At 37.7% G+C, this 25983-nt stretch overlaps 1 protein-coding gene across 17 annotated transcripts in view; it reads left to right on the top strand.

Annotated features, from left to right (window-relative positions):
* The window catches only part of FAM135A (family with sequence similarity 135 member A), a 123622-nt gene that overhangs the window by 71644 nt on the left and 25995 nt on the right, over positions 1-25983 (top strand). For 7 of the 17 annotated variants that reach the window (XR_003430004.1, XM_027093056.1, XM_027093067.1 and 4 more), the window contains 5 exons: positions 764-813; positions 6712-6867; positions 20739-20812; positions 22152-22306; positions 22523-24884. Coding sequence is in view for 16 of the 17 variants with exons in the window: in XM_027093056.1 (XP_026948857.1) it covers positions 764-813; positions 6712-6867; positions 20739-20812; positions 22152-22306; positions 22523-24884 (2797 nt within the window). In the remaining variant the exon portion in view is untranslated. Of the gene's footprint in view, positions 1-710; positions 814-6711; positions 6868-20738; positions 20813-22151; positions 22307-22522; positions 24885-25983 lie in introns of all 17 variants that reach the window. The other 10 variants (XM_027093111.1, XM_027093104.1, XM_027093095.1 and 7 more) reach the window with 7 other exon arrangements.

The following is a 25983-nucleotide window of genomic DNA, read 5'->3' as shown; positions in this document are numbered from 1 at the left end:
TATATAGTCAGTAGTTCCTTGACAGTGTTAGCCTCTTATGAGAACAGAAACCCGCTACTTAATCCAGGCATACCTCACTTTATTGCACTTCACGGATACTGTGTTTTCCACAAATTGAAGATTTATGGCAACCCTATGGCAAGCAAGTCTGTTGGCAGCATTTTTCCCAACAGCATTTGCTCATTTTGTGTCTGTATCACATTTTGGTAGTTCTCTCACTATTTCAAGCTTTTTCATTATTATCATTATTTTAGTATGGTGATCTGTGATCAGTGATTTTTTATGTTACTATTGCAAAAAGAGTACAATTCACTGAAGGCTCAGATAATGGTTGGCATTTTTTTAGCAATAAAATATTTTTAAATTAAGGTATGTACATTGTTTTTTAGACATAATGCTATTGCACACTTAATAGACTACAGTATAGTATAAATGTAACTTTTATATGCACTGGGAAACCAGAAAATTCATGTAATTAGCTTTATTGCAGTTTTCACTCTTTTGCAGTGGTCTGGAACTGAACTGCAATATTTTCGAGGTATGCCTGTAATCAGAACATAGAATTTACTAATTATCACATTACCTGCATGATTAATGTGTTTAGAAAAATATATTACATTGAAATTTAACTCATTTAATATAGTCCTATATTTTGCAACCTTCTGGTTTTTTAAAGGTAATTTAATTTATTTCTATAATTTCAAAAACAGTTTACAGATCTAACATTGAGATACTTCCTCCAATTACTCTTTACTCCTTTCAGAGGAAATGGATGTGGAAGCGCGACTTACTGAATTATGTGAAGAAGTCAAGGTACTTGCATTTTTAAAATTCACGTTACCAAGTTATTTGAGTGGATTCTGTTTTCTAAGTATTTTATTGAACAAAATATTAATTATTTATCCTTTCTAAAATGCAAAGATAAAATTGTTGATCTAGGTAGAAACACAACTTACTTGATCAAACAACATTTGACTTGAACGTGAAGTTAAATTAACTTTAAAATGTATATTATCGTGCATATAAATGAAATAGCAAAGACAATTAACGGATCAGAAGTGTCCTTTTTCTCTTATTAGTTCACTCAAAGAATTTCTGGAAAAATTTTTTTAAGCATTACTTAAACTTACATACTTTTGTAAAGTGATATTGTTTAGAAATGAAAGTTTGTTTTATTTCAAGAGATCAGTTTGTCTCAGACCATTTTTCCACTAGTTCATTCTTGCAATTAAATTGAATAGATTTTTATTTTTCCTTTTTCTTCCCCATGGAACTAAGTGTTTTGACTATTTTAGGATCCCTATGTATTTCACTCTTATTTAGCTACGTTAATGGAAGAAATCGGAGACATGAATCAAACAAAAATATATTGACTCCGGGTTGTATTTCTGTATGTAAATTTAAATGAGGACTTGACCCCTTTGGAAAAGGTATTTACCTTCTCCTTGTAAAATTATACATAGGCAGGAGCACTAATGTCATTATAATAGTTGCCCCAAAGAATTATATACGCTTAGAAATAATCTTAATAAGATGTTTGTGATTAATATGGAAAAAAAATACAGTGTTTCACTGACATATTAAAGGAAATTTGGATGAATAAACATTTATGATACTCCCAGACAGAAAGGTGAACGATCTCTGAAAGATCCAGTTTTTCTCAAGTTAATAATATTAATGTGTCTGTATCAAAATACTGTTGGAAACTTTAAACTTATGTTAAAGATCACTTAAAGAAAGATAAGGATGACTAAGAAAAACTTTTGAATAATAATAATATAGAGGGACTTGCCCAAGTGGATGCTAACATATATATATATAAAACTACAGTTATGGAAATAGAGTAGGACTTCTCTAAAAGACTAGAAAGACAAATCAATGAAACTAAATAGCACTGAAACAGTCACTAAATATGTTTAAGAATTGAATATATGATAAAATACCGGGTTACATAAATAGTGTGGTAAAATACCATACTATAGAAGAAAATTCTAAATGGACTTGAAGAGTTAAATGTCCAGAAAAATTTGGAAGATAAATTTACATATACATGTATATATAAACAATCTGATCTTAGGATATGAAATAACTTTTTCAGAGTAATAGTATAAAAGACAAAATAAGGTATTGATGATTTGAAACTTCTTTAAAACAAAATAAAATATAAATAAAGTTGAAAGGAAGCAATAAACTGGAAGAAAATATTTGCAATACTTAAAAGTGGCAGATGATTAATACTCACAATATATAAAGAGGTCCTATGCATCAGTTTCAAAACACCCCCCGGGAAAAAGGGATGTGCATAGAGGCAATGTACAAAATGCAGTTCTTAGCAGAACAAGTTGGCTACATAGGTGACACTAAGTCTTACTGAAAACCAGGGAAATGCATATTTAAACAATAAAAGGGTTTTTTGACCATGAAATTTGCAAAAATGAAAGTGACTGCTAATCTGCATTGTTGATAAGGGTGTAGGGAAACTAGTATCTGCCTGTGCTGTTGGTGAGGGTAGAAACTGGTACATTTTTTAGGTCACTTCATCAGTCTATTCTGAAAACATCTATTAAAACACATGCTCTGCCACAAAACAGTTTTTATTTAGGAATCTGTCCCGCAGAAGTGCTAATACATTTCAACAGACATAAAGAATTGTCAATTCCCGTGTAGCCATTTGAAAGGATTAGGCAAGTCTCTATGCATTGACATGGATTCTTTAATTCAAGATATATGTATTCATTTATGATGCAAGGTACTGTTTTCATGCTGAAAAGCTCTCTAGGATATATTAATTGAAAAAGTAGGGACTTCCCTGGCAGTCCAGTGGCTAAGACTTTGCCTTCCAATACAGGGTGTTCATGTAGGATCCCTGATCCGGGAGCTAAGATCCTACATGCCTCAGGGCCAAAAAAACCAAAATGTAAAACAGAAACAATGTTGTAACAAATTCAATAAAGACTTAAAAAAATGGTCCACGTCAAAAATCTTTAAAAGAAGAAATAAGTTGGAAAAATATGAGTACGATTTTTATATGTTAATAAAAGCTCTGTATGTATTTGATCATATTTGTGTGATTAGAATACATATAAAATATTTGAAAGGATATATATACACACATACATATACATTTCAAACTTAACAAAAATACAGAAAACAGGGCTTCCCTCGTGGCACAGTGGTTGAGAGTCCGCCTGCCGATGCAGCGGACACGGGTTCGTGCCCCGGTCCGGGAGGATCTCACATGCCGCGGAGCGGCTAGGCCCGTGAGCCATGGCCGCTGAGCCTGCGCGTCCGGAGCCTGTGCTCCGCAACGGGAGAGGCCATAGCAGTGAGAGGCCCGCGTACCGCAAAAAAAACAAAAACAATGAAGGATGGGGCTGTGAAGGAAAAGTTTTATTCTTTACTCTATATCCATCTGTATTAAGTGTCAAAAAATTATATGTATTCAAATATTACTAATAAATTTTTATGTACTCGTATTTAATTTCAGCATTTAAATGGACGTCATAAAATTTAACGTAAACTATGGTAAACTTTGACAGCAGATAGAATACACAAGAGGTGGAATAATAAGTCTTACAAAGAGGTCTTACAAATCGTTAAGGAAACCTGTTATTCCCCATTTTTCATATTAATATAGGTTAGACACCAAATTACAAAAACTGGTAATAAGTATATGGAAAATATTTAATTATCAAAGAACCCAAAATTTAAATATTCTGACATCATTTTTAACCTAGCTGTGATTTTTTTTTTTTTTTTTTTCACGGTACGTGCAGCTCCCACTCTTGTGGCCTCTCCCGTTGCGGAGCACGGGCTCTGGACGCGCAGGCTCAGCGGCCATGGCTCACGGGCCCAGCCGCTCCGTGGCATGTGGGATCTTCCCGTACCGGGGCACGAACCCGTGTCCCCTGCATTGGCAGGCGGACTCTCAACCACTGCGCCACCAGGGAAGCCCTAGCTGTGATTTTTTAATAACAATGTAATGCTTATTGAGATGCGCTGAGATACAGATTCTCGTACCTCGTAGATCTTTCTCAGAGATTAGTTTGGCAGTATGTATCCAAAGCCAAAAAGAGTATTTCTTCTTAATTTATACCAAATAAACAGAAATTCATATGTAGTGTAACTTATAATATTGTAAAACATTAACCTAAATAAATCCCCAACAGTAGGACAATGGTTAAAGAAATCATGGGACACTCATAATCTAAAGAAGTTGTACAACCTTAAAAATGTTGCTTTCAACAAATGTTCGATGATGTAGGGAAATGCTCATACTGTGTTATCCAGTGAAAATGGCATAAAGCTATATATGATTCTGGTTTTTTCCTCTCTATAACTGAAAAAAATTGAAGACTATAAACTAAAATGAACTTTATTTTTTTCTTTTTTGCTTTCCCCCATTTCCAAGTCTATTAAAGTAAGCACCATTTTGTAATCAAACAAGGTCAGTGAGTGCTATGAATAGGACAAAATAATGAATGTTATTTGAAAAAAATATATAAATGTAAGGTCTTATTATTCCTACATTTATACATATAAAAGATCTTGTCAAACTTAATTCTGATTTCCTTTTTAATATAAAAAAGAGATTATTATTTATATTTTGACACTTACTGTAAAGAGTTATATAAACCAAAGGAGTAATTTATACCCGAAGGGATGCTTTTCCCAATAATGAAAATACTAAAAGTCCTTTCTCAGAACCTTGGTGCCATGATCCCTGAGAAATACAATTAATAAATACAAGGTATCTAGATAGCCTTGCTCTCTGGAGGAGAATTAGTTCTACTTGTGTGTAGATTATACTAGGTGTAGCATTGCTTGCCTTACGTAGTGCTATTTAATCACTGTCAAATACTTACTCTAGTCTTCTTTTCCTAACTCCATTAAATTCATTCCTGAAACAATACTGCAGGTTTCAGCTTCTTTATAGTACATCTTAATCTTTTGTGTGTTCTTAGGAGACATGAGAAACTTGTTAGCTTCATTTCTAATAACACTTATAAACCATTTCCTGGGGCAGAACACCTCTGTAGAATTTCTGTGTATGTTGATGAATCAGTACTTATCATCTGTTGACTCTATTAGCTTCCATTCCAGAATTCTGGAATTTGTCAGCGTTTTCTGAGTTTGTCCTTGTATTCTGGGAGCTTTTTCCTTATCCGAGGCCTGTAATTCCTTATTCATTCATTCATTTATTCGTCCAGTTAGTATTTATTGAGTGACTACTGTGTACCGGTAACCAGAGTCACAAAAGTGAATAAGACACGATCCCTTCCTTTCTTACTAATGCTGCGGAGTTTTTGTTTTAAGTGTTCTCTTAGTTAAGAAGATAAATGGAAGCTTGGTTTGGGTTGGGGAAGAAAAGCCTGCTGGATTGCAGACTTCAAAAAGAAGCCAATACAAACTGAGAGAAAGAGGGTCATATGTGATAAGCAACATTTGGGGGTTTTGTTTGTTTTTAGAAAGGGAGGGTGCAGTGCAGTTTGGGACACGTTGAACTGTCCAAGTACAGTCATCCAGTAGATGCTGGATCTAGAGCTCGGGGAGATGTGATCCAGAGCCATAAATGAGGCCATCATTGGTGTGTAGGTGGGAATGGCTCTCAGCTTCAATCTGAGCAGACTTCTTCCATCTTTACAGTAGGAAAATGAGATCAGCACCCATGTATGTATTTAAAGTAGATTTCTTAGTGTTACTAGTAATTAAAGGCAGATTTTTGCATCAAGATACTACGTCCCTGAAGACTGACTGCTGCCTCAGTGTATTGAAGAAAAGCCTGTCCTTATGATAAAAATGCTTGACCAAAGAGAAACATCATTCTGACTTATAGTCCTTTGTTATTCTTTGTTTAGAAGTTCTTATTTTATCAATTCAAGAAGACCAAATGCCTTTTAGAAGATTCTGCATCTCATTCAGTACTCTTAACTTCCATCATCAGTTTAGGTGAATATTTAAATAAAGGGGATAATTTAATACCACTATTAGAACACTCATAATAGTATATTGTAATCATTTACCCACTTTTCTTTCCTCATTAGACTGCGAACTTTTCATATTAATCTTGGTGTCTGTAGAATGTAGGCCCTAGCATGTAAAATGTGCTCAGTAAATACTGGGTGAGTGAATTGTTAGAAAAGAGAAGGAAAGAAGTGTTCGACAGCTCTATGAAAGGATTCCTGCAAGCAAAATAAAATCTAGGAGCACAGGTGTGAGGGCAAAGCAGTACTTTAGAGAGTGTCTCAGTCCTTTCTGAGGAGTTACGGATCTTTTAAGTACTTTACTTAGCTGATGGGGAAAAAAATCAGATTTTAAGATTTCATCATCTTTCAAAATTTTCATAACTTTCATCATGATTTGTACATTGTGTTTAAAATTCCCAGTATTTTAGTGTTTGAATTTGATCATGTTCTATAGAATCCTGATTTGTAACTTTAGACTATGATGTTATTTCAGTAACAAGATACCTCCGGTATTGAAATATTGGTTAAATGGTCGAAAAGTGCTGTAGTAACTATCAGATAGAAAAAAGCCATGGGTCAGTTGGTCTCTCTGCACACACACATGCAAGTGCGCACACACACATGCAAGCGCGCACACACCCATTTTTTAAAACTAAAAATTTGCCTTTGTATTCTCAGTAATATATATAGGTGTGTTATGGTAATTCTCAGAGAGCAGTAAAGGTTTTTTCCCTTGTCATTTCAGAAAATAGAGAATCCTGATGAACTGGCAGAACTTATAAATATGAATCTCGCACAACTTTGCTCACTTCTAATGGCTTTATGGGGACAGTTTCTGGAAGTTATAACACTACATGAAGAGCTAAGACTAGTACTGGCACAAGAGCACCATACTTTGAGGGTAAGTTTAAAAAAAGTGATGTTAGAGCATTTTAATGAGTACAGTAAGTCCCCTACATACGAATCTTCAAGTTGTGAACTTTGAAAGATGCAAACACATGTTCGCATGTCCAGTCACGTAAGTTAGTCCACGTGTCTGGCTACGTTGTCACGTGCGTGCATCCTCTACAAGTGGTTGTGCTTTTGTGTATTTTACTGTACTGTACTGTATAGAATACAGTAGTATAGTATCTTTATTTCAAGCGTACGACGTCCGGAAGCAAGTGTAAAAGCAGTGGTGATGTAGCTGGTACTGCTAAGAAGCGCCAGCTGTTGTACTGCACTACTGTACTTTTCACGGCACTGTACTGTAAGATCAAAAATGTTTTCTTTATTTTTTGTGGTTTTTTTTATGTATTATTTGTGTGAAAAGTACTATAAGCCTATTACAGTATAGTACTATATAGCTGATTGTGTTAGTTGGGTACCTAGGCTAACCTTGTTGGACTTAACAAACAAATTGGCCTTATGAACACACTCTCGGAACAGAACTCGTTCATACGTAGGGGACTTACTGTGTCGCTTTCTATTTCTCCCTTCAGATCTGTTAGTATTTGCTTAATATATTCATGTGTTCTGGTGTTGAGAACATATATATTTACAGTTGGGAACGCCCTGGCAGTCCAGTGGTTAGGACTTGGTGCTTTCACTGCAGTGGCCTGGGTTCAATGCCTTTTCAGGGAACTAAGATGCCACAAGGTGCATGGCACAGCCAAAAATAAATAAATAAATAAATTAGGTCAAGTTGATTGATACGGTTGTTTAACCAATATTCTGGATTAACTTTTTTTTCCTGTATCAGTATTTTAAAGACATACCTTTATCATCATCCTCCATAATCTCGGATGAGAAATCAGTTGTCATTTATATTGTTGTTTCCCTCCAGCTGCTGTTATAATTTTCTCCTTATCTTTGGTTTGAAGCAGTTTGACTCTGACGGTGCCTTGTTGTAGTTCTCTTTATATTGCTTGTAGTTTATATATTTTCTTTATATTTATCTAAATATATATTTATATATTTTCTTGGTATTTATCTTTATGTTTATTTATCTCGTGATTTGCCGAGATCCTCATATCTGCAGGGTGATATTTTTATCAAAATTTTAGCCATTAGAACTACAGAATTTTTCTGCCCCAGTTTTCTCCTCTACTCTCTCTCTGGCACTCTGATTTCACTTATGTTATACTATTTGATATTATTTTGTTTCTTAGTAGTTTTTCTCTGTGCTCTTCAGAGTGAATAATTTCTGTTCTTCCATCTTTGAATTCACTAACTCATTTCTGTAGTGTCTAATCTGCTCTAACTCTTCTCTAGTAAAATTTTCATTTCAGATATATACTTTTTACTTCCAAAATTTGCCTTTGGTTCTTTTCTTTTTTTAATCATTTCATTTTTCTGCTAAGGTTCCTCATCTCTTCATTCATTATGACCAGCTTCTCCCAGTCATTGGCTAGTTTATACTTATGGCTTGAAAGTACTTGCCTGAACTTCTGGTTTCTGATCCAGCTTTAAGAGGCTTGGACTTCATCACTCCCTTTCTAACAACAAGAAAAGAGCTGAACAAACCAAATATCAACACACCTTTTTAGGTCCATTAGAGAACCAAGGCCACGGGATAAACTCCTGACCCCCAAACTGGAGAGATGGCTAGCCAGTTACAGAGAATCACATCTTGCCAAAGCAGAAACCAACCCATGAACAGAAGTCACCAGGAGCCAGTACCAGGAGGGCAAAACTTAAACTGTAATTGATGAATTTCTGGAGGCTCAGTGTGAACAAGCTTGAGTTAATAACTCCAGGAGGGCCCAGTCTTAGGGGACACCCACACGCCTATGAGTTTTAGCTCCAGGAACCCTACCAGGTTCACATAGTTCAAATCAGAGAAATCCCCTCATGCAGGGAGAGGGGGAAATAGCCATTTGTAAATACATCCAGAGCATTCTGTCCTTCTTAACAAGACCTTCCTCCTCAGAAACTGTCTTTCTAGAGTCCAGCTGACCTGGGGGACCCAGCTCCAGCCCTCTCTAGCCTTTCACTTGGGGGAAGGAAAATACCCAACTTATAAATTATTAGGGATTCGCAGATTAAAGCAACAGCGAGGTACCATGCACACCTGTAAGAATGACTAAAATTGAAAACACTGACAGCACTAAATATTGGTGAAGATGTGGAGCAACAGGAACTCTCATTCATTGCTGTTGGGGATGCAAAATGATACAACCACTTTGGAAGACAGTTTGACAGTTTCATATAAATCTAAACATACTCTTACATAATAATCCAGCTACCATGCTCTTTGGTATTTACCCAAATTAGTTAAAAACTTAGGTCTGCACAAAAACCTGCACTCAGATATTTACAGCAACTTTTTTTTTATAATTGCCAAAACTTAGATGTCCTTCATCAGGTGAATGGTTAAACAAACTGTTGTGCATTTACACGATGGAATATTTTTCAGTAATAAAAAGAAATAAGCTATCAAACCACGAAAAGACATAGAGAAACCTTAAAAGTATATCACTGCTAAATGAAAGAAGCCAATCTGAAGAGTTACCTATTATATGATTCCAATTCTATGACATTCTGGAAAAGGAAAAACTATAAATAAATAATCAGTGGTCGCCAGGGGCTCAGGGGGATTGGGAGAGAGTCTAGTGGGTGGAGCATAGGAGATTTTTAGGGCAGTAAAACTGTTCTCTATGATATCGTAATGGTGGATACGTGTCACTATACATTTGGCAAAGCCCATACAATTCACAACAACAAGGGTGAACCTTAATGTAAACGATGGACTTTAGTTAATAACAATGTATCAGTATTGGTTCGTCAGTTATAACAAATGCATCACCATAATACAAGACGTAAATAATAGGAGAAACTTGGGGGCTTGAGGTATAGTTGGAACTCCCTATACTTTCTGATCAATTTTTCTCTAAACCTAAGACTGCTCTGAAAAACCTAGTCTATTAATTATTTAAAAAGAGAAAGAAAAGTACTTGCCTGCTCATTCTAACACCTAGATTATCTTGGAGTCTACTTCTAACTGCTTTTATCTCTTGGTTGTAAGTTACATCTTCCAGCTTCTTTGCATGTCTAGTTGATGTTCTTCAGTGCTTGAAACAGTTGCTCCTGTATCTTGTGCAGTTTTGTAAGTTGTTTTCAGTAGAGTCAATCCAATACTACTTGCTCTGTCATGGTCTAAGTAGAAGTTAAATAGTGCTTTTCAACCATGGCTGTACATTAGAATCACCTAGGGAACTTTAAAACTTACCAGTGCTGAATGAGGCCCAGGCATGGGTAATTTTTTTAAAATTCTCCAAGTGATTAACAGGGTTAGGCTTTTCCCTGAATACGAGCATTCTACTAGGGGGAGTGGGAAGTGAAATCTGGCCTCTCCTTCCCGGGGGCAGGTTGTATCTGCCTGTGGAAGGAGCACCTTTTTGTTTTTGTTTTGAATATAGTTCCCTGGGCTATACAATAGGACCTTGTTGTTTATCTGTTCTATGTATACTAGTTTGCATCTGCAAATCCCAAACTCCCACTCCTTCCCTCCCGCAACCCCCTCCCGCTTGGCAACCGCAAGTCTGTTCTCTAGTCTGTGAGTCTGTTTGTGTTTCGTAGATAAGTTCATTTGTGTCCTATTTTAGATTCCACCTATAAGTAATATCATATGATATTTGTCTTTCTCTGTCTGACTTACTTCACTTAGTATGATCATCTCCAGGTCCATCCAAGTTCCTGCAAATGGCATTATTTCATTCTTTTTTATAGCTGAGTAGTATTCCATTGTATATATGTACCACATCTTCTTCACGCATTCACCTGTCAGTGGACATTTAGGTTGCTTCCATGTCTTGGTTATTGTGAATAGTGCTGCAAGGAACATTGGGGTGCATGTATCCTTTTGAATTAGAGTTTTCTCCAGATATATGCGCAGGAGTGGAATTGCTACATTATACGGTAGTTCTGTTTTTAGTTTTTTGAGGAATCTTCATTCTGTTCTGAAGGAGCACTTTTTTGAATTTGCCCTTCAAAGCTTCCATATGGATCAGCAGGACCCTGGATTCTAATGTGTAGCCACTAGCTTCCCCTAACAAGGGTGGAGGGTCAGGAATTCTTATTAACTTTTACAGAGATTTTAAGATCATAACGTTTTCAAGTGTATTGATGCTTTCTGTGCTCTAGAAGAGGGAAAGAGTTAGAAATAACTTGTATAGCCATCCTTTCCCACTTAAAGGTTTCTTTACAATGATGTGTTATCTATTCAAAACATTGCACAGTTTGCATTTTTAAGAACTCATCTCTAAAACTACTTCATCTGATATTCCTTCAGTACAACTGTATCAATGAACCTTAATATATTAAGCTCTATCTTTTTTTAATAAAGTAGAAGTACTTTCTGAGAACATATTGTTTATTTGTAATATTTAGTTTGATGCCATTTATTTTGCAAGGTTTAGGCAGACTCCCATTGTTAATGTAATTATTAACATAAAATGTATTATAGCTTTTATGTGTATATACAAAAAACATGCCCAGAATTTTCAAGAAATAAGTCTACCCATAAGTGAATTTTGTTATCATCCAATATGTGCTTTCTAAAGGGCTGATTTTTTCCTTAAATTATTTTTGACCATTTTAAATGAAAACTTTCTAGTGTGCTTCATGGTTGCTTACCTTCTGAAGTAGAGTATATGGAACCTAATTTAGCCCTTTCAAAGTGACTTAGTTATCATTATCAATCTTGTGTAATCTATTCTGCTTTAATAGTACACTGGTGTCCTGTGCTCTCAAAAATGTCTGGATAGTAGATCCTCCATTAGAGAGGCCCAAGTTATATTAATTTTTTTTACTGATTTTATCTGCTTTTTATGGGAATTTTCTAGGTTTTCTTTAAGAGGGACCTTTTTGTTTCAGCATCAAGTTCTTATTTCCTTTGTCTATTATACTTATGTATACTTAATGCCTATATATACTATATATGCTCTACTTCTCCTTCTCCCTTGGTTTCATTTGCTCTTTATAATGTACTGTGGATTGAGAAAACAAATAACTTAAACCAGTAGGGGTTGTATCTAACAGTAAACATAAATCAGGTTTGTATAAAAAGAACTTAAAGAACATTTGTTCAGATAGCCTCATCCACCGGAGGGCAGACAGCAGAAGCAAAAAGCACTACAGCCCTGCAGCCTGTGGAACAAAAACCACATTCACAGAAAGATAGACAAGATGAAAGGGCAGAGGGCAATGTACCAGATGAAGGAACAAGGTAAAACCCCAGAAAAACAACTAAATGAAGTGGAGATAGGCAACCTTCCAAATAAAGATTTCACAATAATGATATTGAAGATGATCCAGGACCTCGGAAAAAGAATGGAGGCAAAGATCGAGAAGATGCGAGAAATATTTAACAGAGACCTAGAAGAATTAAAGAACAAACAACTAGAAGAATTAAAGGACAAACAAACAGAGATGAACAATACAATAACTGAAATGAAAAATACACTAGGAGAAATCAATAGCAGAATAACTGAGGCAGAAGAACAGATAAGTGACCCGGAAGACAGAATGGTGGAATTCACTGCCGTGGAACAGAATAAAGAAAAAAGAATGAAAAGAAATGAAGACAGCCTAAGAGACCTCTGGGACTACATTAAATGCAACAACATTGGCATTATAGGGGTCTCAGAAGGAGAAGAGAGAGAGAAAGGACCCGAGAAAATATTTGAAGAGATTATAGTTGAAAATTCCCCTAACATGGGAAAGGAAATAGCCACCCAAGTCCAGGAAGCGCAGAGAGTCCCAGGCATGATAAACCCAAGGAGAAATACACCGAGACACATAGTAATAAAATAGACAAAAATTAAAGACAAAGAAATATTATTGAAAGCAGCAAAGGAAAAATGACAAATAACATACAAGGGAACTCCCATAAGGTTAACAGCTGATTTCTCAGCAGAAACTCTACAAGCCAGAAGGGAGTGGCATGATATATTTAAAGTGATGAAAGGGAAGAACCTACCACCAAGGTTACTCTACCCGGCAAGAATCTCATTCAGATTCGATGGAGAAATCGAAAGCTTTACATAGGAAGCAAAAGCTAAGAGAATTCAACACCACCAAACGAGCTCTACAACAAATGCCAAGGAACTTCTCTAAGTGGGAAACACAAGAGAAGAAAAGGACCTACAAAAACAAACCCATAACAATTAAGAAAATGGTAATAGGAACATACATATTGATAATTACGTTAAATGTAAATGGATTAAATGCCCCAAACAAAAGACACAGGCTTGCTGAATGGATGCGAAAACAAGACGCATATATATGCTGTCTACAGGAGACCCACTTCAGACCTAGGGACACATACAGACTGAAAGTGAGGGAATGGAAAAAGATATTCCATGCAAATGGAAATCAAAAGAAAGCTGAAGTGGCAATACTCATATCAGATAAAATAGACTTTAAAATAATGAATGTTACAAGAGACAAGGAAAGACACTACCTAATGATCAAGAGATTGATCCAAGAAAAAGATGTAACAATTATAAATATATATGCACCCATATATACATGGTGCACCCATATATATATGGTGCTTATGTATTGAGGTGCTCCTAAACATAGGAGCACCTCAATACATAAGGCAACTGCTAACAGCTCTGAAAGAGGAAATCAACAGTAACACAATAATAGTGGGGGACTTTAACGTCTCACTTACACCAATGGACAGATCATCCATAATGAAAATAAATAAGGAAGCACAAGCTTTAAATGACACAATAGACCAGATAGATTTAATTGATATTTGTAGGACATTCCATCCAAAAACAGCAGATTACACTTCCTTCTCAAGTGCGCACAGAACATTCTCCAGGGTAGATCACATCTTGGGTCACAAATCAAGCCTCAGTAAATGTAAGAAAATTGAAATCATATCAAGCATCTTTTCCGACCACAGCACTATGAGATTAAGAATCAATTACAGAGGAAAAAAACGTAAAAACCACAAACACATGGAGGCTAAACAATACATTACTAAATAACCAAAAGATCACTGAGGAAATCAAAAAATGCCTAGAGACAAATGACAATGAAAACACGACTATGGGATGCAGCAAAAGCAGTTCTAAGAGGGAAGTTTATAGCAATACAATCCTACCTCAGGAAGCAAGAAAAATCTCATAAACAATCTAACCCTATGCCTAAAGGAACTAGAGACAAAAGAACAAACAAAACCCAAAGTTAATAGAAGGAAAGAAATCATAAAGATCAGAGCAGAAATAAATGAAATAGAAACAAAGAAGACAATAGCAAAGATTGATAAAACGAAAAGCTTGTTCTTTGAGAAGATAAACAAAATTGATAAACCATTAGCCACACTCATCAAGGAAAAGAGGGAGAGGACTCAAATCAATAAAATTAGAAATGAAAAAGGAGAAGTTACAATAGACACCGCAGAAGTACAAAGCATCCTAAGAGACTACTACAAGCAACTCTGTGCCAATTAAATGGACAACCTGAAAGAAATGGACAAATTCTTAGAAAGGTATAACCTTCCAAGACTGAACCAGGAAGAAATAGAAAATATGCACAGACCAATCACAAGTAATGAAATTGAAACTATGATTTAAAATCTTCCAACAAACAAAAGTCCAGGACCAGATGGCTTCACAGGTGAATTCTTTCAAACATTTAGAGAAGAGCTAACATCCATCCTTCTCAAACTCTTCCAAAATACAGCAGAGGGAGGAACACTCCCAAACTCATTCTACGAGGCCACCATCACCCTGATACCAAAAACAGACAAAGATAACTACAAAAAATGAAAATTACAGACCAATATCACTGATATATATATATGAATATAGATGCAAAAATCCTCAATAAAATACTAGCAAACAGAATCCAACAACACATTAAAAGGATCATACACCATGATCAACTGGGATTTATCCCAGGGATGCAAGGATTCTTCAATATACGCAAATCAATCAGTGTGATACACCATATTAACAAAGTGAGGAATAAAAACCGTATGATCATCTCAGTGGTTGCAGAAAAAGCTTTTCACAAAATTCAACACCCATTTATGATAAAAAGTCTCCAGAAAGTGGGTATAGAGGGAACCTACCTCAACATAATAAAGGCGATATATGACAAACCCACAGCAAACATCATTCTCAATGGTGAAAACCTGAAAACATTTCCTCTAAGATCAGGAACAAGACAGGGATGTCCACTCTCGCCACTGTTATTCAGCATAGTTTTGAAAGTCCTAGCCACGGCAACCAGAGAAGAAAAAGAAATAAAAGGAATACAAATTGGAAAAGAGGAAGTAAAACTGTCACTGTTTGCAGATGACATGATACTATACATAGAGAATCCTAAAGATGCCACCAGAAAACTACTAGAGTTTATCATTGAATTTGATAAAGTTGCAGGATACAAAATTAATGCACAGAAATCTCTTGCATTCCTACACACTGATGATGAAACATCTGAAAGAGAAATTAAGGAAACACTCCCATTTACCATTGCAACAGAAAGAATAAAATACCTAGGGAGGCAAAAGACCTGTATGCAGAAAGCTGTAAGATACTGATGAAAGAAATTAAAGATGATACAAACAGATGGAGAGGCATACTATGTTCTTGGACTGGAAGAATCAATATTTTGAAAATGACTCTACTACCCAAAGCATTCTACAGATTCAATGCAATCCCTGTCAGATTACCAGTGGCAGTTTTTACAGAACTAGAACAAAAAATCTTAAAATTTGTCTGGAGACACAAAAGACCCAGAATAGCCAAAGCAGTCTTGAGGGAAAAAAACGGAGCTGTAGGAATCAGACTCCCTGACTTCACACTATACTACAAAGCTACAGTAATGAAGATAATATGGTACTGGCACAAAAACAGAAATATACATCAGTGGAACAGGATAGAAAGCTCAGAGTTAGACCCACGCACCTATGGTCAACTAATCTATGACAAAGGAGGCAAGGATATACAATGGAGAAAAGACAGTCTCTTCAGTAAGTGGTGCTGGGAACACTGGACAGCCACATGTAAAAGCTACACCCCCTAACACCATACACAAAAATAAACTCAAAATGGATGAAAGACCTAAATGTAAGACTGGACACTATAAAACTCTCAGGGGAAAACATAGGAAGAACACTCTTTGACATAAATCACAGCAAGATCTTTTTTGATCCACCTCCTAGAGTAATGAAAATAAAAACAAAAATAAACAAATGGGACCTAATGAAACTTAAAAGCTTTTGCAAAGCAAAGGAAACTACAAACAAGACGAAAAGACAACCCTCAGAACGGGAGAAAATATTTGCAAACAAATCAACAAAGGATTAATCTGCAGAATATATAAACAGCTCATGCAGCTCAATATTAAAAAAACCAAACGACCCAATCCAAAAATGGGCAGATTAGACATTTCTCCAAAGAAGCCATACAGATGGCCAAGAAGCACATGAAAAGCTGCTCAACATCACTAATTATTAGAGAAATGCAAATCAAAACTACAATGAGGTATCACCTCACACCAGTTAGAATGGGCATCATCAGAAAATCTACAAACAACAGATGCTGGAGAGGGTGTGGAGAAAAGGGAACCCTCTTGCACTGTTGGTGGGAATGTAAATCTCCACTATGGAGAACAGTATGGAGGTTCCTTACAAAACTAAAAATAGAATTACCAAATGACCCAGCAATCGCACTACTGGGCATATACCCAGAGAAAACCATAATTCAAAAAGACACATGCACCCCAATGTTCACTGCAGCACTATTTACAATAGCCAGGTCATTGAAGCAACCTAAATGTCCATCGACAGAGGAATGGATAAAGAACATGTGGTACATATATACAATGGAATATTACCCAGCCATTAAAGGGAATGAAATAGTGTCATTTGCAGAGCCGTGGATGGACCTAGAGACTGCAATGCAGAGTGAGCTAAGTCAGAAATAGAAAAACAAATATCGTACATTAACACATATATGTGGAACCTAGAAAAATGGTACAGATGAAGGAGTTCACAGGGCAGAAATAGAGACACAGATGTAGAGAACAAATGTACGTACACCAAGCAGGGACAGTGGTGGGGCGGGGGTGTGGGATGAACTGGGAGATTGGGATTGACATGTATACACTAATAGGTATAAAATGGATAACTAATAAGAACCTGCTGTATAAAAAAATAAATTAAATTCAAAACAAGAAACATTTGTTCAGTGAACATTTGTGAGGTGCCTTCTTTCTTCAAGGCAACATAGATAATATATCACATATTTGGACTCTGCACTACAGATTAGAATCTAACCTGGATGAGCATGTATAAAATTATTATAGTAAATATTATAATAATATGTGATTAATATATTAAATTATAATAAATATAGTTATATTAATAACTACTTATTAAAATTATTATAGTAAGCATTGCTTAGCAATTTAAACAACCTATTAGGGTGAACATAGATAAAGGAACATTTAACTCTTTAAAGCACTATAAACACCCATTTTGAACCCTTAAAGCCTTTTTTTTAACGTCCTAGTTAAATTTTGAATAGTTGATATTGCCAAATAAGTGGATTCTTTAAAGTTAGGGTACATACTCAAAACGTGTCTTACAGATATATATATATATATATATATATATACACCAAAGTATTAATATCTGTTACTCATATCCTGAGTTTGTAAATTTGACATTTTTTTCTGTGCCTGCCTTTTGCCCAGAATTAAGCTGTGCTGCCATCAGGTGGCAGTGATGCCTTAGTGATGGCCTCACAGTGCTGTGCCAGCCTTTTTCCTCACGGGTTGCCACTGCCCGGAAATCAGGGCAGGAGAAAGTTCAGACAGAGAGCCTCGTCTGGGAGCAGAGAGGAAAGGAAAGACTTTATGATAACAGGGAGTCTTAATGAAGAAGGGAAGGGATCAGTGGTTGGAGCACAAGTCTTGACACTTTTCTCAAGTCTTTATTTGAATCCCATGTGTATCACAGCCCAGCTATGTTGTCTTGCCTCACTTGTTAAATGAAGAAATATCCACTTCATAGGGTTTTTATATGGTTCAAATCAAAGAATGAAACTAAAGTGCTTAGCACGGAGCCTGGTAGGGAGGATGCTGTCCAGAAATGATGGTTCTTATTGTAGGGATCAGGGAAGGTGGGAAGGCAGGCCCAGCTGCAGCTGCAGAAATCCAGATGACTTCAGGCTGCATTTCTTTACACTTTACAGCCCTTGGGGAAAATACCTCTAACAGACAGGCAGACAGGCAGGCAGGCAGATAACTTTTCCTCATGTCTCCCGTAGTGTTGGAGAGGAAGAAGGGGCCGTCAGCAGCATTTGAAGGTGAAAACAGTTGCATCCTTCCCACAGATGTTTCGTTGCCCCCGTCAACTTGTCCCTCTGAAGACCTAGTCTCACCAACTCAGGGAGACAAGCTTAGGAAGTCAGAAACTCAACTGGCTATAACTTGATGATGAATAAAATGTTTCTTCAATTCACTGTACATTTTTTTTTTTTTTTTTGGCTGCATTGGATCTTCATTGCTGCACGCAGGCTTTTCTCTAGTTGCGGTGAGCGGGGGCTACTCTTTGTTGCGGTGCATGGGCTTCTTGTGGTGACTTCTCTTGTTGGGGAGCATGGGCTCTAGGCGCACGGGCTTCAGTAGTTGTGGCACGTGGGCTCAGTAGTTATGGCTCACGGGCTCTAGAGCGCAGGCTCAGTAGTTGTGGTGCACGGGCTTAGTTGCTCCGCGTCAGGTGGGACCTTCCCAGACCAGGGCTGGAACCCGTGTCCACTGCATTGGCAGGCAGATTCTTAACCACTGCACCACTAGGGAAGCCCTGAGAAGTGTACAAATCTGTTTAATATAAGTTTTATGTGACAAGGTAGCCTTCATAAGGAAATGAAGACCCAAAGAAACAGACCTGAGTATTTTGTGATAGGCTTGATGAAGAGTTGACAGTTCATGAAGGAATACGATAGGTTAAGGAGTATGAAGTAATTGTAGTAAACCGAGGGAATTTATTAGCAAGGCCTGTTTGTAGGCTTCTTCTTGCCATTCCTTTGTTTTGGGAGATAAGAATGGACATTTCATTCCTCTGGGTATAGTGAGGGCACCTCTCACATGAAGGTTTTATGACCTGTTTTAGGGGAGAAGGGTTGGTGAGGAGGTCAGGGTGACTTTCCTGCTCTTCCTTTTCTTAAATTTCTTCACCTTAAGATATTCAGTATGCCAAGGTGCCATAATTTGGGGTAGCATGTCCAGAACCCCATCACCACCAGCCTCTCCTCTCTTTTTTAAAATACAAGGGGGAGCGTATAATACATAATTTTCTGCATTTGCCTTTTAAAATATTTGACTCTTTTTTTGAATATGTTTTTTTTGGCTGCGTTGAGTCTTTGCTGCTGCCCGCAGGCTTTCTCTAGTGGTGGTGAGCGGGAGCTACTCTTCGTTGCAGTGAGCGGGCATCTCATTGCAGTGGCTTCTCTTACTGTGGAGCACGGGCTGTAGGCGTGCAGGTTTCAGTAGTTGCAGCACGCTGGCTCAGTAGTTGGGGCACATGGGCCCTAGAGCATGTGGGCTTCAGCAGTTGTGGCACGTGGGCTCAGTAGTTGCAGCGCGAGGGCTCTAGGCCATGTGGGCTTCAGTAGTTGTGGTGCGGGCTTGAGTAGTTATGGCTTGCAGGCTCTAGAGCGCAGGCTCAGTAGTTGTGGCACACAGGCTTAGTTGCTCCGTGACATGTGGGATCTTCCCAGACCAGGGCTCGAACCCATGTCCCCTGCATTGGCAGGTGGATTCTTAACCACTGCGCCACCAGGGAAGCCCCTCATTGTACATTTAAAACCAAAGACCCCTAAGTTTTACTTCCCTTTAGAAAAAAATCTTAGGTGTAATATAATTCCAAGATATAATATCATTTCTCTCTCCTCCATGTACCCTTCAAACAAAATATCTTTTCCATCCCCTTACTGTTGCTCCAGTGCTGACAAAGCCTTTTCCTGCATAGTTAGAAATGAAAGGGTCAGAATACAAATATGATGGAAGAAATATTCAACTACATTTGACCAGTATTTACCAAGTACTTGCTTCTGTAACATACTAAGACATATTTTGGGGGGATAGCAAAGATCATCCAAAACACAGTTCCTACTCTAACGTGTTCCTACACATTAGGAGGGGAGACAGTTCACATATACAATTACTTTAAGAAAAAATGTGGTGAATGCTACAGTGGTAATTGTAATAGCTTATATTTATAGACGCTTTCCAGATTAAAAACTGCTATCAAATACATTATCTTGTTTATTCTTTGCAATAACCCCCTATGAAGAATAAGTATTAAGTGTAATTGAAAAGGAGTCATCGAGGCTCCAAGGTGAAATGCCGAAGGTCACAGAGCCAGCGAGTCCACCATCAGCTCAGCTGGTGTGTACTGGGATGCCTGGCACACAGCACCAGGGAGTTCTAGCTGATCCCACCATTCTTCTGTGCACTGGGTGCTGTTCTTGGTGTGGGGATGTAGTGGTAAATAAGACAGACAGAATCCCCATCTTCAAGGAGGATGAATGGTGGATCCATAATGTACAACGAAATTTCTTACCTACATTCTATTCTTTCTTTTAACTCTTGCGGTAAGTACCAAAATACAGTGCTTTGGCCACCCTGAGGAGGGAGAGTAATTCTCACAGGGATGGTTATGGAGGGCCTCGCAAAGGGGGTTTCTTTCCCTGCCACCCAGTTCCTGATTGACTTTTTAAATGTGCCATGTTATTCATACTCCCTTTTGGGATTTTCCAGGTGCGCAGATTTTCTGAGGCATTCTTTTGTTTTGAGCATCCGAGAGAAGCTGCCATTGCATACCAGGAACTTCAGTGAGTAGCATAAATCCAAAATTCAAATGATTCTATTTCCTTTTACATAAGATATCATCTCAGAATTTATCAGTGACAGAATATACAATATTTACAATGAAAGAAATTAGGAGAATGTGAAGTTTAGAAAGCTCCTGTTTAGTCAAATTGCATTTAATCTTATGCATTCCTTCACTAAAGACCCCGCCCTTACATAAAGAAGTGTACTGTGCCGTTACCCCTCCCCACACAGATCTACCCCACCCTTGGGAGTCCCACGCAGCCCTGGCTCCAGCCTTTCATTTGGCCGTCTTGTTGTATTTTTATCTTCACAGGTCAGAATCTCTTACATTTATCATTATGTATTACATATTTTCACAGGTAGTCTGACTGACACTTCCTGCTGTTATGTAAAAGATTTACAATTCAAATATCCTGAGTAGATGCCTTCCACTTTCCCTACTGAGTACATTTAGATCTGGTTTTCTTTGGCTTTAAAGAATATTTTGAGGACATTATGTTGAGTGAAAGAAGTCAGACATAAAAGAGTAAAGAATATATGACTCTGTTTATATGAAGTTCTGGAACACATAAGACTAAGGTGGAGCAAGTCAGAAGAGTGGGTGTCTTGGTGTCGACTTGGGCTGGGAGTTTGCCTGGAAAGACGTGAGAGTACTCTCTGGACAGGTGGAAAATGTTCTGTATCGCGTGTCCGTTTGTCAGAATCGTGCAGCCAAGATTTGTTTGTTTCAGTGCATGTGAAGTATATGCCCCAACAGACAACTCTCAATAATCATAGGGTGTGTAGGTAGGCAGTGAGTGGAGATACAGACAAAGCAAGAAGGGAAAACGTTTGTTGATGGGGCTTATGGTGCTGTTCTGTGTACTTTGATTTGTTTCAAATTTTCCGTAAGAAAGTTTTTTTAAAAAAACTATTTTGCATTAGAAAGCTATATACCTTTTTTAAAATAGCTGTTAATTGTATTCATCAGTACATGTTAACTTTTTTTTTCAACATTATCATCAAATCGTTAGCAGGCATTTGAGCTTTTGGTCTTTCTCCTCTATGCTATTCTCAGCTAATTAGGATGTTCAGACATTAAGCACAGAAGACTCACTTTGAAATGACATTTAAAAGTATAGAAGAGTATAATAGAAATTAAATAACTTATCAGTAAACAATAATTTTATTAGTAATTTTTGTCAACAAACCATAATTTTCATCGTACCAGTTTTTATCTCTGACCAAGGAGCTCTTTCGTAAGGAGGTTGTCTTGAGGAGGGGTGGTCCTGGAGAGACGATGAGGTGAAATTGGTGTGATTGTCTAGATTGCAGCCTGACGTAAGACATGTTTTTCAGTGCTCAGAGTCACCTCCAGATGTGCACCGCTCTCAAAAACACTTCCTTCTGCAGCTCTCTCCCACCCCTGCCTATTGAGTGTAGTGAATTAGATGGAGATCTCAATTCATTACCTGTGATCTTTGAAGACAGGTATTTAGATGCAGTTACTGAAGGTAAGTGTAATCTAACTAAAATATGTAAGCTGTGTGTGTCATTTTCAGTATATTCTAATATACATAAAGCCATTCCTTAATGTGGGGCTGTTTTCCCCCCTCCAGTTTTATTTATTTTTGAGGATATTAGAAAGTTATAGTCAGAGAAAGTAGTCTTGATCATATGAGTTCTTATACCTCGTTTTAAACCTGAATTTCTTTTTCTTTGGATAAAAGACTTAGATGCACCCTGGATGGGAATTCAGAGTCTTCAGAGATCAGAGTCCAGTAGAATGGATAAATGTGAGACTGAAGAAAGCTCTCTAGCTGGACTTTCCAGCCCAGAGTTGAAAGTCAGACCTGCTGGGGCCTCCAGTTTTTGGTCTACAGAAGGTGAAAAGCAGCTAACAAAGTCTCTAAAAGGAAAGAATGAAGAATCAAATAAATCCAAGGTTAAGGTTACTAAGCTCATGAAAACAATGAAACCTGAAAACACAAAAAAATTAATAAAACAGAACTCTAAGGATTCTGTGGTTTTGGTAGGCTACAAATGTTTGAAAAGTACAGCATCAAATGATCTCTTTAAAAGCTTTGAAGGCAATCTTTCACATAGTCAGAAGGAAGGTCTGGACACCACAATATGTGGATATAATTTTGACCTAAAGACCTACATCAGACAGACAAGTCAAAAGGAAGCTAGCTATTTCCCAGCTAATACAGAGAGAACTGAACAAAAGTCTCCAGATATTGAAAATATGCAACCAGACCTGTTTGATCCTTTGAACTCTGGCAGCCTAAATCTTTGTGCAAATTTGTCCATTTCAGGTAAACTTGATATCTCCCAGGACGATAGTGAAATTGCACAAGTGGAACACAGTGTGGCATCCAGAAGTTCATCAGATGATTGCCATGATCATCAAACTGCCCCCACTTCGGGAGTTAGGACAATTGAAGTAAAGCCCTCTAATAAAGACCCTTTCGGTGGAGAGAAAATAACTGTTAAAATAGGACCTTGGACAGAGCTTCGACAAGATGAAGTCTTTGTGGATAGTTTACAACTACCCAACTTTGAGTCCTTAGACTCTAACGGTAAATCTAAATCTATAGAACTAACACTTGAAAAGGAAGCTTTGCAGGAAGCAAAGTGTCGTTCTGTTGGAGAATCATTAGCTAAGCTAAGAAGTAATCAACCTGCTTCTTCTACAAGAGAATATCATGTTGTAGTGAGTGGAGACTCAATTAAGTTACCAGATATTAGTGCCACATGTGCCTCATCTCGGTTCTCAGATTCAGGTGTGGAAAGTGAACCAAGCTCTGTTGCAACACATCCAAACCCTGACCTAGTCTTTGAAACTGTACAAGGGCAAGGTCTTTCCAATAACGAAAGGTTATTTCCTCAGCTTTTGATGAAGCCGGATCATAATGTAAAGTTTTCAGTAGGCAGCCACTGTACTGAGAGCACAAGTGCTTTCAGTGAGATCCAGTCATCCTTAACGTCCATAAACTCTCTGCCTTCTGACGATGAGCTGTCACCTGATGAAAATCCTAAGAAATCTGTTGTACCTGAATGCCACCTAAGCGATAGCAGAACCGTGTTGAATCTAGGAACAATTGATGTGCCAAAGTGTGACGATAGGAAGAAGTCAAGTATTGTCTTGCAACAGCAGAGTGTCGTGTTTTCAGGGCATTTGGACAATGAAATGATAGCAATACATTCCTTAAATTCAAACACTAAAGACCCTTTACAATTTGTTTTTTCAGACGAAGGTACTTCCAGTGATGTGAAAAGTAGTTGCAGCTCCAAACCTAACTTGGACACTTCGTGTAAAGACTCCCAGAGCCCTGATAAATCTAGTGACCCTGCAGGGACCGCAGTTCCGTTAAGTTCAGGACTGGTTTGTTCAGGCATCCCTTGTGTCGTTTCAGGTTCCATTTCTACCAGGACAGACGTCAGTGAAGATAGAACTGTGAAAAGAAAAAATAGCGATGCGTTAAATCTCAAACAAATGTATTCAGAAGCCCCTACGGTTAAAGATGAAACGCACCTGGGTACAGGTGACCCTTTTTCAGCCAGTCCTGATATGGTAAAGCAAGGGCTTGTGGAAAATTATTTTGGCTGTCAGAGCAGTACAGATACTTCTGACACGTGTACTATTAGCTACAGCAATTCAGTTAGCCCTCAGAAGGAAGCTTCTGACAAAGAAATTAGTCACCTTCAGCAGGACCAGGATAAAGAGGAGGAGGAAGAAGAGCAGGACCAGCAAATGGTTCAAAACGGGTATCATGGGGAGACAGATGACCCCGCCCCAGGTGGGGCGGCACGTGCTCACTGGGCAGACCGAGGCGCCCCAGGAGGAGAAGGGTCTATCAAATCCGGAAGGATTAGCACTGACCATCTGAGGGATGGTATAACCGTGCCTACTGTCTGTACCTCCGGCTGTCTGTCCTTCCCATCTGCACCACGAGAGTCTCCTTGCAGTGTTAAGTATTCTTCTAAGAGTAAATGTGATGCCATTACAAAGCAGCCAAGCAGCGCTTCTTACAACTTCACCTCATCACTGTCCTGGTATGAAAATTCACCAAAACCTCAAATACAAGCGTAAGTAATGGAGCACAATAGCACGTGCTACTAGAGAGAGAGAGAGAGAACATACATGTATATTTCTCCAGTAACATACATATTTCACGTTCTCTGGTTTCTGTAATACAGAAAGTGCTTCTTCGACTAGCTGTCTGAAATGGAGCAGTGAACTCACTATGCTCTTTGACAGACAGACCTGCAGTTCCCAGTATGATTGTCCTGTTCTGTAGGCTCGACTTGCCTGATACAGATTTTCCATTGGTAACTTTATGGTAGAAGTATGGCATAACTGAGACTAAAACCCTTTTTTTCCCATCAATACCTCATCTCTCCCCTGGTTAACTCCTAGACAAAAGTTAGGTTTTATATCTAGCAAATAAGGACAATATTAGATAATTGCTAGAAACTTCCTAAAGCCTACCAGACTTAGATTGCCTCAGCTAAGTCAGTGTTTCCAGAATTGGGATTTCATGGGCCCGTAAAAAAATCCAGAAAATTTTGAGCATGACATAGGTTTACTAGCATGGCACTGGTTTTCTACTACCTTAGTCCAGATGGAATTATAATCCCTGGAATAAAATGTCCGGGCATATCTACTGTAGGTTTTTTAAGTTCCCAGATCATTCTGATGTATACACATAAGTAAGACCCATGGTGCCCACACCTAGTGAACCCAGCAAGGTGAGAACAGCCCATTGAAGACTTGTAATGTGCCGGGAAGCTGAAGGTTGCATCACCTCCTGGGTACCTCAGACTCTTCTGAGTCATTAGTGCAAGCAGTGGTCTGTATTCTTCACCCAGTGTGTCCTGCTCAGTTTAGTGTTCATCAGCTTCTTGGAGTTTTACTTTTATCAGTTCAAATGATCTAATGTTACGATAGTTAATAATCTTTGATGTTCTCAGTCCCCAAGTTGATTAGAAATGTCACTTATTCTATCAGTAAATGAGTGTATGCCACCAATTTTATTTAATCACATCCCCCTCTTAGTTCTGTTCCTTCTTATTGGTATTTTTAGAGAAAAATACAAATAACCTCATCTACTAAATACTATACCTACCATTCTCACTGCTACACTGTGTAGAATATCTCCTTCTTTGCCTTTTATATAAGATTAAA

Source organism: Aethalodelphis obliquidens, unplaced genomic scaffold (genome assembly GCF_003676395.1).
Source record: "Aethalodelphis obliquidens isolate GAN/ISIS:26980383/991018 unplaced genomic scaffold, ASM367639v1 scaffold3, whole genome shotgun sequence".
NCBI lineage: Eukaryota > Metazoa > Chordata > Mammalia > Artiodactyla > Delphinidae > Aethalodelphis > Aethalodelphis obliquidens.
The sequence above is the reverse complement of the archived record's forward strand: the minus strand, read 5'-3'. Positions and strand labels throughout refer to the sequence as shown.